Source organism: Pelobates fuscus, chromosome 2 (assembly GCF_036172605.1).
Source record: "Pelobates fuscus isolate aPelFus1 chromosome 2, aPelFus1.pri, whole genome shotgun sequence".
NCBI lineage: Eukaryota > Metazoa > Chordata > Amphibia > Anura > Pelobatidae > Pelobates > Pelobates fuscus.
In genome coordinates this window covers 108,849,850-108,863,003 of record NC_086318.1, presented here as the reverse complement: position 1 = coordinate 108,863,003, position 13,154 = coordinate 108,849,850, and the positions used below count along the sequence as shown (strand labels likewise).

The window sequence follows — 13,154 nt, the reverse complement described above, 5'->3', positions numbered from 1 at the left end:
TACCGTACCGTAACAACACAATGTTCGGGGCCTGTGATCCATACACATGCAGATTTTGTAACTCCTGATGTAGGCACTGACCCCAATACTAGATTTAACCCCACTATAACCCTAAACACAATATTCTAAACAACCCTTACACCAAAAATATAACCCTTTTTAAGATTTTAATCCTCTGAACAGTAAACATTCTACATAATCTAAGTCTCACATTAACGTCTTTATAACCTTAACCCCCACCTCCCCCATTTACCCTAACCAATTTTAACATAATATTTTTGCCTGCATGCATTTAAACAGCTGTGTACACTCATTATACTCACAGATTCAAACTAAATACATTACAGGTAGACATATACACATACATTTATACATATACAGTTGTTAGATTTGAATGTCTGATTTTAGATGCTTTTTATGCCTGGAGTGCAATGTCCAGTTAATAAATTAATTAAACTCACTTTATCTGCTTTTTTGGGGGTTGGGGAGAAGAAGGGGTCTCTTTAGAATTCTGTTGCTACAGGCACGTAGCATACAAATCTGACTCTGTTTACCAAGCTACTACAAGCATTACTGTGCGTAACACTATAGATGAAAACTTTAAGAGCTCCCCTTAATTTAGAGATCATAGTTGGACAAGAGTTTACATAAATTAACAAACTAGAGCCTGATTTTGGAAAAGGTTTAAATCTGCTTTAAAACGGATAAATATATAAACATAATAACCTTATACTTACTGGGAAATATTTACTTATACATATCTTCAAAGTGTCCCTATTTTGGGCCCAAATCCCTCTGTCCCTCTTTTCTATCCTAAAGTCCCTCTTTTTGATGAGCTCAATTTTGTATGTGTGTTTGAGTGTATTGCATTCACACTAACTTGTCTTTAAAGTACAGTAAACTTGTTTTATAAATCAGACTGTGTGAATAAAATAATTTTTTTCTTCTATCTAAATTACCTTTAAGTAAAAGGGCGTGTTTGAACCACCGAGCAAGATGGCCGCATAATTCAGAGCTCCCTACAAACCCTGAAACTTCACCAGAAATGGGGAAGAATTCAAGACACACTGGGGCCTCCAAGCCCCAGGTCCCTAAGAAAGGGGCAATTATGCAATTATTGAGACGATACCTCACAATGCCGACATACCTCACATGGCAGGCCATGTGGTTGAAGGCCTCCATGCCTCAGGGAGACTCAATGTCGGCATCACCTCTTTCAGACCATGACATGATGTCAATCCTGATGGCTACAGACTGGGTGGCCCTGCAAAAGGCATTGACAACAAAGGAAGACCTGCTCACCTTCAGGCCACCATTAAGTGACCCTTATCACCCTTCCAAGGTACTCTCACTGTAGACCAACACACAACTTTGATGGCCTACAGGGACCGATTCTCGCTGCTCCTGAGTGCCAGGGTGGTTCGGAGTTAATTTGGGGGCCTTTTTAAACACCCAGAAAAAACAGATTAAAACTGCCAGCCCTTACAAGCAGTCATTTTTTTTCAATAGCCCCACTGTTACCAGCCAAAGTTTCTTGTTGACTGAGGCCACAGACGAGATGCCTGGTCCTGCCAAAATCTGGGCCCATTTAATTAATGGTCACACGTACTAAGACTACTAAGACTGAGGTGACTACTGCCCACCAATGGATATGTATGGGGTGGCTAAGATTGGGGGGGGGGGGGGAAGAGGGACCTATGTTTGGAGTGTCTATTATTGTTTGGTAAATTCAAATTTAATTTCCTCTTTTAGCTCTAGTATAGGCACATTACTGTTCCCATTTATTAATATTGCACCTTGGTAGCTTGCTATCTTATCCCCTGAGTACTGGGTGTATTTTGACAAGGGGGTGCCCTGTTACCCGCTGGTTATTAGTGGGGCTCACTATTTCAGGACATCCTTGCATCTCATTATGACTCACACACTGTACATACTTTTGTTGTTTGCTTTGTTTTGCTGGTGTTTTATTGCCTTAACCATAACTGGCACTGATCCACTAGCGAACCTAGCTCAAGTAGGGTATTTTCACTCCTACTGAGCATTATAGAGACATATCACATTCTCCTAGAGCTCATTAGGAGCATCTACAGATGCCCGCATCAGGTCTCAAACAAGCACCACTCACACTCATGTCCATAAATGCTAGGGGCCTTAGCATACCTAAGAAACGCTCACCTGCCCTTCACCACTTCCAGAATCAGACTTCCAGAACCAGATTTCAAGGAGGGTCACGTTCCAAGCTCACTAATCGTAACTACACAAAGTGCTTCTCAAGCAATAATCCAAAGGCAAGTCGGAAGGTATTGAAATTTTGATCCACAAGTCACTTCCATTTATCCATCACTGGTGGATCAGGATGGCAGATACATATTCGTCAAGGGCACAATATATTATAAACCCTAAACCCTGGCAAAGACTTACCTTCCCAACTGTAACCAACAAAAATGCTTGAGTATTATATCCCAAAAGCTTTCCTCTTATACAGAGGAATGTCTGATACTTGGGGGAGATTTTAATAATAGTCTTGACCCCACTCTAAATACCTCCAAGGGGTCAGCAGCAGTGCCCGGCCCTGTCCGACAACCAATGTAGACTATACTAAAATGAGCAGAGAATGGTGGACTGCAGGAAGGCAATTGCGAAAATTGAGGCAATACATTGTTTACTTCAACCAAAAATGCAGCTTTCTCCCATCTGAATTACTTATTTGACCCATACTGTTACCTACCGGTTATGACACAAATTGACATTGGCACAGCTACATGGTTTGGCCATGCACCCATCACAATGACGTTACTCCCCCTCCACACCATTGGAGAACAACTGTCAACAGTGGAAACAACATTCCCACCTTGGCAGTGGGGGAAGATATGTGACCTCACTTACCATTGCGCATTATCCACCAGTGTCCAAGAGACAGCCTATAAGCTCCTATCCCTGTGGTATCAGACCTCCCCCCCCCCACACCTCCTAAAAGCTATAGGTTCAGAGGCGAATAATTGCTATTGGCAATGCCTGACAGCTGAAGGCACTCTGATACACATATGGTGGGATGCCCCTTAATCCGCCTATACTGGACACAGATATACTCTGTCATAAAGAGATTCTTTGACAACCTGCCTCATTTTATAGAGGGCCCCATGCTGCTGCACCATTTTAATACCTCGTCCTGCTCATAAAAAAGTCTCTCATGTTAAGAATCCTAACAGTTGGAGTAGGGCTTATTCCCATCCTATTGAGACAGAGGGTTACAACGATCTCAGAGGGTTCACATGTATAGAGGAAGGTCTGTAGAGGACAGTATATTCCGTACAACGCCAACAAGACAAGGGCACAAATCTGGTCCCATTGGTTGCTAACCACAGAGGGATTTCCAGGGCCTCTTTGATGGGTTTGACCAGATTATTGATGAATCTGAATGTTTTATGTGTCTTGTGGAAAAACATTCAAAATATTTATTCATCTAAATTTAATTGCATAAATTGTTAATCAGTAAACCACCTAAAATGTCTCAGAACAGTACAGCCCCTAACTACACCCTTACAATTAAAGTGTATCTATTGGAAACATTAGCAGGAATGTGTTTAACTGGAGTAGTAAATTGCATAAAAGTGTCTGAGTTTTCTTTTCTTTTAAATCGTTTTGTAATTAATGGAGAGTTTCTTAGGAAAGTTGCATAACTTTGCATAACATGCTTCTGGCCCACAGATTGTAAAATATGAAATCTAACTTAACTGGATCATACCTTGTGGATAGAGTTTGTAACTTCCCCCCTCTCATAAACAATGATGAATAAAAAAGTAATTAAAAGAACAACAATATGCAGTATGCAAACAGCCCACACTGTAAATTACAAGGGAATATAGAAAATATATATACCAGCAATCTTCAGTACATTGGGATATGTGAAAAATTGACACAGGACTTAGGACACAAAAAACAACAATTTAGCTATTTAAAATATGCAATTCCCTTGTCAAGGCTTCATGATTCATAGTTCAGATGGTAAACACCAATGAAACTGCAAATTATAGGGCACACTGCCATACTGGCTTCTTTGTTCCAATGTTATTAAAGTACCTGTTTTGTAAATAAACCCCATAAAAAGGTCTTCTAAATGTACTAAAAGTCATTGCAAATCAGAAATCTCGAAAAAGATCTCAAATACTTGGGAGATCTGGAATAAATTAAATGATCGAAACAAAGACGTGGAGAAAATCGGAGATCAGTCCGCACACTCACAAGAAATAAAAAAGTTTTAACAATAAGACATCTAAATCTACAAAAATGCTACACAGCATGGAGTTACTCTGAAAGTGAACCTCTTAGCATTTTGGTTTTGTACTACCTATTTGAAAAGTAAATAGAATATGTTCCCCCTCTGTAATGGTCTATGTGAACTAATGCTTGCTTGAGTCTTTTGTAGAGACTAATCAAAAGGCAAGTGACTGTGTTATTATTTATTGTTTTCTGACCATTTTTGAAATTCTGTTTTGGCTTACTCTAGAAGTCTCGTGGACACTAAGGTATATATAGTTTATAGTAGAAACATAGGCATGCGTGGCACATTATATAACTGTGCGCCCCCAAAGAAAATCATCTAAACTAAGAGCATGACAAAGGGGTTATTCTCAGTATGTGCAGGGTTTTATAGTTAATCACTGCCCATACGGACTCCAAACACCATGACCACTTCAAATCACGAACCCTTTGATGTTGTTTGAATGTAGCAGTAGAAGCATTCATGCCTCCCTACAGTTTATGAACAAACAGGGACACTTTGATTTTAGGAGTGTGATTTAATTTCACTACTATGTCATGCCTGGTGTATCTGACAAAAAGGGATAATTCTGCTTTCAGACCATTTAATCGCTCTAAAATGATTTTTTCTAAATATTTCTGTAAATCATCTAAATGCAAATGTAAAATAAAAATATGATTTTTTTTTTCATTTAGATGTCACTATACACAGATTTGCGGTTTTATTTTGTGTTTTGAGTTAACATTAAGCTACTTTCCATTTAATCAAAAAGGACTTGGTAGTTAAAAGATTATATGAAAGCATAACAGAGTGGTAAAGATGAGACAAATTAACCCGCTACCATTCCCCCTTCAGAGCAGTCATCCATGCTAGTGTTATGAGTTTTGTTGATGTACATTAACTTCTTCAAGGTCAACTTTAAAGAGGTCTAAAATCTATTTGAGTAATTATAGTACTTATCTCATGCTTAGAAATATCTATGCTGATCCTGTAATTTTTGTAGGTTATTTTAACACGTGTGTATAATTATCTTGCTTATTCTTTTTACCATCTGTGTCTGAGATAAGGTGTAGAAAGGAGAGGACAGCTGTCAATCACATTGGGGTTTATTCACTAAAACAAAATTAAAAACTTTGGGTAAAAATAGTCTTGCCATGAGCTCGAGACACTTTAAAAACCATTTGTTTTTCACTAAATGTTGTAATTTTCAGAATACGTTTATCCATTAACAAGAAATCTTAGCCTCATTATTATTACTACTAAAATAGTTTTTAACAAAATGTGAGATGCTTACTTCTCTCAATTGTATGTAAATCCTATACAGAATTACAATATATGTAATATGTTGCTCTACATTGATATTATTTTGTTTTAAAGTGTTTAACCAACTTCCAATTCCCATATTGTCAGTATACTTTGCTTATTTTTTGAGGTTACCACAATCCCTAGAATTGCACATTTTGTGCAAGAAATAGGAAAGCCATTTGCTAAATACGGGAATCCTGATTAACCACAGTGCTATGTTATGACGTCAACATGACAGATTTTAATAGGTATGTATTAAAGGTTTGAAAAGTATACTGTTGTTTGGAGACACATTTTAGAACACAAACAGCCACTGCAGATGTTTTTGCCTTTAGCAACTTATATATCACTATAATTTTCTTCCAAGTACAGTTACAATGCTGCTTTAAGGCAACTCAGTCTTGCTCCCTATGCAGAGGACAGCGGTTGGCCTACTCCCAACAGATTATAATACATGTCAGCAGTCAGCCAACCCTTCATTAAATTGCTATACATAGTATTTACCATCAACACAGAATTTAAAAACCTCATCAGCTTTGGACCTGCATAGATGGCTTACTCAACAGTTACGCCAGTTAGACTTTGAAGCTGATAGCTTACATTTTTCAAGGTTCATAAACAAGATTTACACTGCAGAGTATATGTTATAACTATTGAGACAGGATGCTGTTTATTATAAAGAACACTGTCAACATCACAGGTGTCAGAGTGTAGCAAAGTTGAATGTATTAAATATTTAACTACACCTGTCATGATCAAGAATACTTGTTGTCACTTTAAGTAAAAATTAAAAACCTCATCTACACATTGCGCACGTCTAAATGATAGAAAATGTATAAATGGAATGTTCTCAAACTATGCATTCGTTTTACTGCATTGCAGTAAACACTGTATGTTTATAGGTGTGTGTGGGAAGCCTCCATGTTTCCTAATGATGCAGAGGTATCACACAACTCCAAAAGTGATCCCACTCACTAAGATTTGTAATATGGTGCTTGCATCATTTTGGGGGTGGACGCAGTTATTTAATTTTGAGATGCTATGTTAGGTAAGGAGTAAGATGTTACAGGTAAGTATGTATTTTAATATTTACTAGGGGTGGCCAATAGTTAGACCTTCAAACTGCATCTTTGGCAATCCAAAAGATGCAGATTGACTATTTCATGATCAAGTAATTTTTGTTTAAAATGCAAGATAAAAGGCTATTTTGCAATTTAATGCATTGATTAAATGGTTTAATACCATGCTATTTACTACTTATTTGGAAACCTGCTGACATATCTGGTAATGTGGCTTCATGCCACCATGTATGTGTGTGCATGTACAACTACATCCACAGCTTTCCATGCAAACTTAAAGGGACATTATAGGCACCAAAACAACTTTAGCTTAATGAAGTGTTGGTGTATCAAGCCCTTGCAGTCTCACTGCTCACTTCTCTGAAATTTAGGAGTTAAATCAGTTTATATAGATGTAGTCACATTTTTCTGCATGTAACTTACACAGCCTTCCTAAACACTTCCTGTAAAGTGAGATCTAATATTTAAGCTTCCTTTATTGCATGGTCTGTTGAATTTGGAATTCCTTATATCCTTCTCTGTTAACAGCCTTCCAGACACTGCCTCCCATGTGTGATTAAAGTTCAATTTACAGAGCAGGAGATAAAACTTAGCATCTGACTGAAACTGAAACCATTTTTTTTTCCCATGCAACCTATGTGAGTCACAGCCAGGGGAGGTGTGGATAGGGCTGAATAAACAGAAACAAAAGTAGTTTAACTCCTAAATGGCAGTAAGACGTCAGAGGCATGATCCATACAAAAACTGCTTAATTAAGTAAAGGTTGTTTTGATACCTATAGTTTCCCTTTGAAGTATACACATTTCTGTGAGGAAAAGCTGTAAAGACATTTTCCAGAAATAATGTCACATAGAAAATAAACAGAATGCAATGTTGAATTGTACCCATTGAGCTCTAGAGGTGTGAAAAACTAAAACTGTGGGCCCTTTTAATCATGCGTTACTTATTGTCCACATTCCATAAACCTTTAACGTGCTAGAATATATCGTTTTTCCTCAAAATATATATATGATATTGAAAATATTTCAAAATTAGGGAAAAACCCATGAAAGCTTTGACAAACACCGACACAGTTATTCAAAGAATTCCAAGTGAATTTTAAAGTTGAGGCCAAACTAGCTGATCTGAAAGCGTAGCTGACTCAGAGAATGTTTCCAGTTTGACTATTTTTACCTTTGAACTTGAAATTCATTTAAAATTCACTTTGAATTTTCGCTTTAGTAAATAACTCTATTCTTATTTATAAAAATGATAGAATATGCATTTGTATTCCGTCCCAGCGTGCAGCGCTGAACCATTTGTGTGAGAGTAAGAACGATTCTTTACTCCTTCTGTTGACTCATAATAACCCCCTTTTTGTTGCCAAAAGGAGAAAGCCATTTATGTCGCCCCATAGTGATATCAGTGCCCTTCACAGCATGGCTCAACTACAGAAGTTTCCGCCCTTTGAACAGAAACAGGAAGAGGAACACATCAAGTGTCTGCAGTAAACCTCCTTAGTCCTGCTATCCAGACACAATAATATCAGCAAACATGGTGTTAGGAGTGTTAACCCTTACATATCCACAGGCCCAACTCAGGCAAGAGAACACTATGCAGATGAAACGCATTCATACAAAGTATTCCTGAGAGCTGTGAAAGCTATTCTCAATAGCCCGACTGTGCAGGAAAATTTACACCAAACTATTACAGAATAATTGTGTTTTCTTCTGTAGGATTCACTAAATGCACTATGAAAAAAAAAAAAAAAGTCTTCCAATTAAGAAAACACAATTTCTGATGGAAAAATAATGCATCAGGCACCATATAAATAATATATTTCACCCAATGCATTTGAGTTATACCATTGTGTAAATTAAGAATGCACTTTATGTAAGGAAATACTGTATGCCAATATTTCCATAAATACCCCGTAAATTCCCCTCATGATCACCTTTCCCCAAATAATCATAAAAAGACACATGGAATTATGTCACAAGAAATGTTGTATTCAATTGATTTTAAAAACAAGAAAAAAAAAAAGACATGCCTTTCAGAGCATGCCCTGAGAAATCAAATTACAATGGTTAATATTCTTGGTACATCACAAATGTTAAAGATCTGTCATTTTGCAATGTTAAACCATGGCTGGCAAAATTAAAACCATGAAAAAAAAAGAATTAAATGAATTTAAAATGTATTTAAATAAAATAAACTTCCTGTTTGCTTACACTTCTCCTTCCAGGGAGGGATTGGCAAACCTGAAAGGGTTACTCAAGCCCCCACCCCTCCTCCAATATAAAAAAAAAAAAAAGTGCAAGACATGGAAATTACATTTACAGGCTCAGAAATAGGTTCTGTGGACAATACATCCCTTTGTCCATGCTTGTTCAGTGTGATTACTGTAAGGAAACTGTTAAGTAGTTTGCTGAATATTGGATAATGGGATTTTGTAGAGATTTTCACAGGTTGGCACGGCTGCAACAGCTGAGTTTTGAAGGCACTCTAAGGACACAGGGTGCTGGTGGCCCTGACATACATTTAAAGTCATTTCACTGAATATTAAATAACTAGGCATCACAAATCAATTATTGCCAGCAAAAAAAAAAAAAAAAAAGAATAAAATCAGTAACATTTTCACAGCTCATAAGATAAAAATACTACATATCTTCCCCCAAAACTCCCATTTGATACAGCAGGTAAACAAAATAGATTTCCCCCGTCCCACACACATACACACACACAATATCCGCAGGGTACCACACACAGTTGGCACTCGTACTGAGTTGGCATCGTTTATATGTGCAATACGTATGAATGGATACTTTGTAACAATAATCCAACTTTGCATAGAAACACCAAACAGTGTTGAGTAACCTTGGCAACCCCAGATGTTTGTGAACTGTGTGTTTTGTTTTGTTTTCTTGATGATCGCCATTGCTGGCTGTGCCTAATGGGCGTGTAAATGCAGTTCCCAAACATGTGGGCGCCAAGGATTGCCACCCAGGACCTAAAATGACAGTCAGTAGGTAAACACACTAGGTCTTAGGAGTTTCCAGTGGGCCTGGGTGGGGGCTGGGCCTCATGTTGCACTCTTCCAAATGTGCATTTTAAATGTATAATACACTCCATCCCTCTTCCTCCTACTTTCAACAGACAGACTACTCCAAAACGGGTTTGTTCTGAACTCTCCAGGGTCAGGGTGATGGTATGTGCATTCCTTTAAAAAAAAAAACATAAGAGCACATAAACGAAAGCCACTTTCTTCAGATTGATATCTCAGGGCAAACACACCCTTTTGGAACTGTAAAACGCAATCACTGTATGCAAAGTTGTTTCCAATCATGTTACAAGTCAAATAGTGCATTTGTAAACAAGGGAATGGTTTCTCAGAGAATGACACAAGAGGAGCAGCACTGATCATTCCCATTGGGCTGGGAAGAATAGTTCATCTGTCTAACAATCTCTGCAAACAGTTCATCCACAGAGGCTTTATGTTTGGCTGAAGTCTCCAAAAAGGGGCAGTTCCACTCATCAGCCAAGGCTTTGCCTTCTCCATAGGAAACTTCCCTTTCCCCTTCCAGATCTACCTTGTTGCCCACCAGGATCATGGGCACTTTTTCATACCTTTTCACCCTGATGATCTGATCTCTCATGGGCTTGATGTCCTGGAAGCTCTGTTGATTCACCAGGCTGTAAACCAGTATAAAGCCTTGTCCATTCTTAATGTACAAATCTCTCATAGAGGCAAACTGCTCTGTGCCTGCAGTGTCCAGTATCTCCAGCACCGAGGGCGAGGAGTCCACTTCGATCTCCTTCCTGTAGAAGTCTTCAATGGTGGGGTCATATTTCTCTATGAAAGATCCAGTGACAAACTGTACAGTCAGTGCTGATTTCCCCACCCCGCCTGATCCCAGAACAACTACTTTGTATTCTCTCATGGCTTCTTCCTTGTCTGCTTATTTCTGCTGCTTCAAGCTCTCCTCACAGGCAGAGTGAGGGGACAGGCAGCTCTCCCACTCAGAGGAATTCACTTCATCTGCTACACATGTATCAAAGAGGTTCCAGCAATAAAGGGAGAGGGAGTTTAACCCTGCCGATCCCTTGTATCAGCTCAGATGGAAGGCAGGTAGTCTGGAGCACAATGTGTTAGAGCAGCCCTGCAGCTCTGCTGCTCTTCTCTCCATTCCTCTCTAAGGCAGCCCACACTCTAGTTATCTTGAATTACACTTGCATTTTGCAACTGCTTGCACCCCATTGGCTGCTCAGACTGTCATCATCGAATTACCCAGAGAGACTCCTCTCTGATTGGCTCTCCTATTTAGCCGCAGAGAAAGTATTTTCATTAGTCAAATGTGACTCATTCACCATTGGCTAATCATGTGCAGCGTTCGATTGGTGATTGTATGTTATGCTCAGAAATACCTGGGGTGAATCACCTTATCATTACCTAATAGTCTACTCTCATTGTTTTGCTAGAAAGCAGATCTAAATATTTAAATTTTTATTTAAAGTGGGATGTTATTATTGCAATTAATTTCCTTTTTTAAAAACAAAAAACAAACAAAAAAAAACATTATTTTTTTATTTTGCTTTGTACAGTTTCTAAAGAAAACCTGTATCACAGACAATAAATAACTGGTTTTAAAACAGCGAGTTAATGATAATGGATTTACACAGTGGGGCGTGTTTCTGTGGAGATTTTACAATGAAGGAAATAGTTGTTGCTTTATTTTATTTTTAAATGTCAAGGTTTTAATAAAACAGACTTGTGAACTTCTAAAAGCCAGTATTCACTAAACCGTGAATTTCAAAATCAAGTTTCTAACTTTAGGCTGAAGTAGGGAGTTGGGAAAATATTTAAAATGTTTCCATTTAGGTTATATTGGTCTAAATTTAGCACAAAAAATGTTATCTATCCACTAAACTAGTAGGGATTGCTTTCTATCTGTTATAAAATACTCAGTTTATATAATCTTTTATTATATGTTTCATAATGTGTACAGATAAAGGGAAACAAGTGAAGGGGGGTGACCCAGATCTGTCAAGCCACATGCTTCGTGTGACATACCATATTATAATAATGCTTCTGTTCACCAGATAGATCTGCTCTGTCATCTAGTGAGTACAGTACTCAGCATGAGTACACCCTGCCATCATGGCACGCCTTTGTGCCAGGATAACGCAACCTCCTTTCTGGTGAGCAAATCTTTCCTAATACTGATTGTGTCACAGTCACACACCCCTCCCTGGCACATGTCAACCTATTGCTCTCCCAATATCAGACCTGCCAAAGTTGGCAGTACTGAATTGGTTCTATATTTTTCAATGCATTAAACAATCATTTAATGCATGAAAGAAAATAATGAAAAAAAAACAAAAATATATACTGTTTAGTGGGTCTGCCTGCAGGAACAGTTGGACTCAACTCTAATCCCCAGGATAGAAGAGTATCTCATTCTGGTATATGGAGTTTTTTCTTATTCCATAAACCCACTAATGTCCATACGAAGGCTGAAATCAACAGCGCAGGAAATCACAGAAAATAGGGGGGGGCAGTGATTCCTGCCCCACTTAGGGAGCATAAGAATTATCTTCCGTTTTCTACAAGTAAAATTATATATTGTAACTAGGAAGTAGATTAGTAGAATGGGATACCAACTATTTAAATATATTTAGTTTTTCTTATCTATCTTATCTATCTGATCATTTTCTGGGGTGGATTCATCCACGCCTCCACCCCCGACCCAGGTTCTCACACCCATGGCTGCAATAAGCCTTCACAGGTCCAGTGCTGCAAGTCTACTCGCTAACGGTATGAGCATGTGTCTTTATGGCTGTCTGTGTTTAGTGAGACCACCTCTCTCTGTTTGGTCTGCCACATGCTGATACATGCTATTCACAGAGCTGCTTTTCTAAGTAGGATTCTAACAGAGCACTGAATAATGAGAATAACAGAGTTATTCACTAAAGTGAGAACTAAAAGTAAATTTCAAGTATAAAGTTAAAATAATCAGGTGGGAGAAATCTCTAAACCAGTTTAGCTACTCTGGCCTTAAATTTGAAACTCACTTTGAACTTACTTTGAATTCTCATTTTAGTTAATAACCCCGTTAGCATCTGTATTACGGTGGCCAGGGTAGAAGTATATATTGGCATCCTATGAGCTATTGCGTTATGTAATTGAGTTTTATTCGTTCAATGCAGCGGAAGCGCCTGGAAGTCAGCCACTAGAGGTGGTTATAATCCTGCACTGTATATGAAACCAAGAGGGCTACACTCATCTGAACATTCATGTATTATAGGGTGCTGCTGTGGCCATTTCATACATCATACAAGACCCAGCACACTCGCTCATTCACTAAATAACAATTTCAATTCTCACAGAATGTAATAGTTTTATTCAAAAAACAGCTCACCAAGGCAAAAAATAATGGGGGTTTAGTTACAGTATATGATCATACATTGCATAAGCCAACCTCGGCAGGTCCTACTCTAGCAATCTAATGTCTGCTCTTCCACTTCCACTT

The 13,154-nt window shown here is 38.2% G+C and overlaps 1 protein-coding gene across 1 annotated transcript; it reads right to left on the bottom strand.

Moving 5' to 3' along the window:
• Nucleotides 1-9,742: 9,742 nt before the first annotated feature.
• Nucleotides 9,743-10,852, bottom strand: RAP2B (RAP2B, member of RAS oncogene family). Its single transcript, XM_063442564.1, has one exon. It carries the CDS (start codon nt 10,563-10,565, stop codon nt 10,014-10,016), a length of 552 nt encoding a protein of 183 aa, XP_063298634.1. The 5' UTR covers nt 10,566-10,852; the 3' UTR covers nt 9,743-10,013.
• Between the last annotated feature and the right edge of the window lie 2,302 nt (nt 10,853-13,154).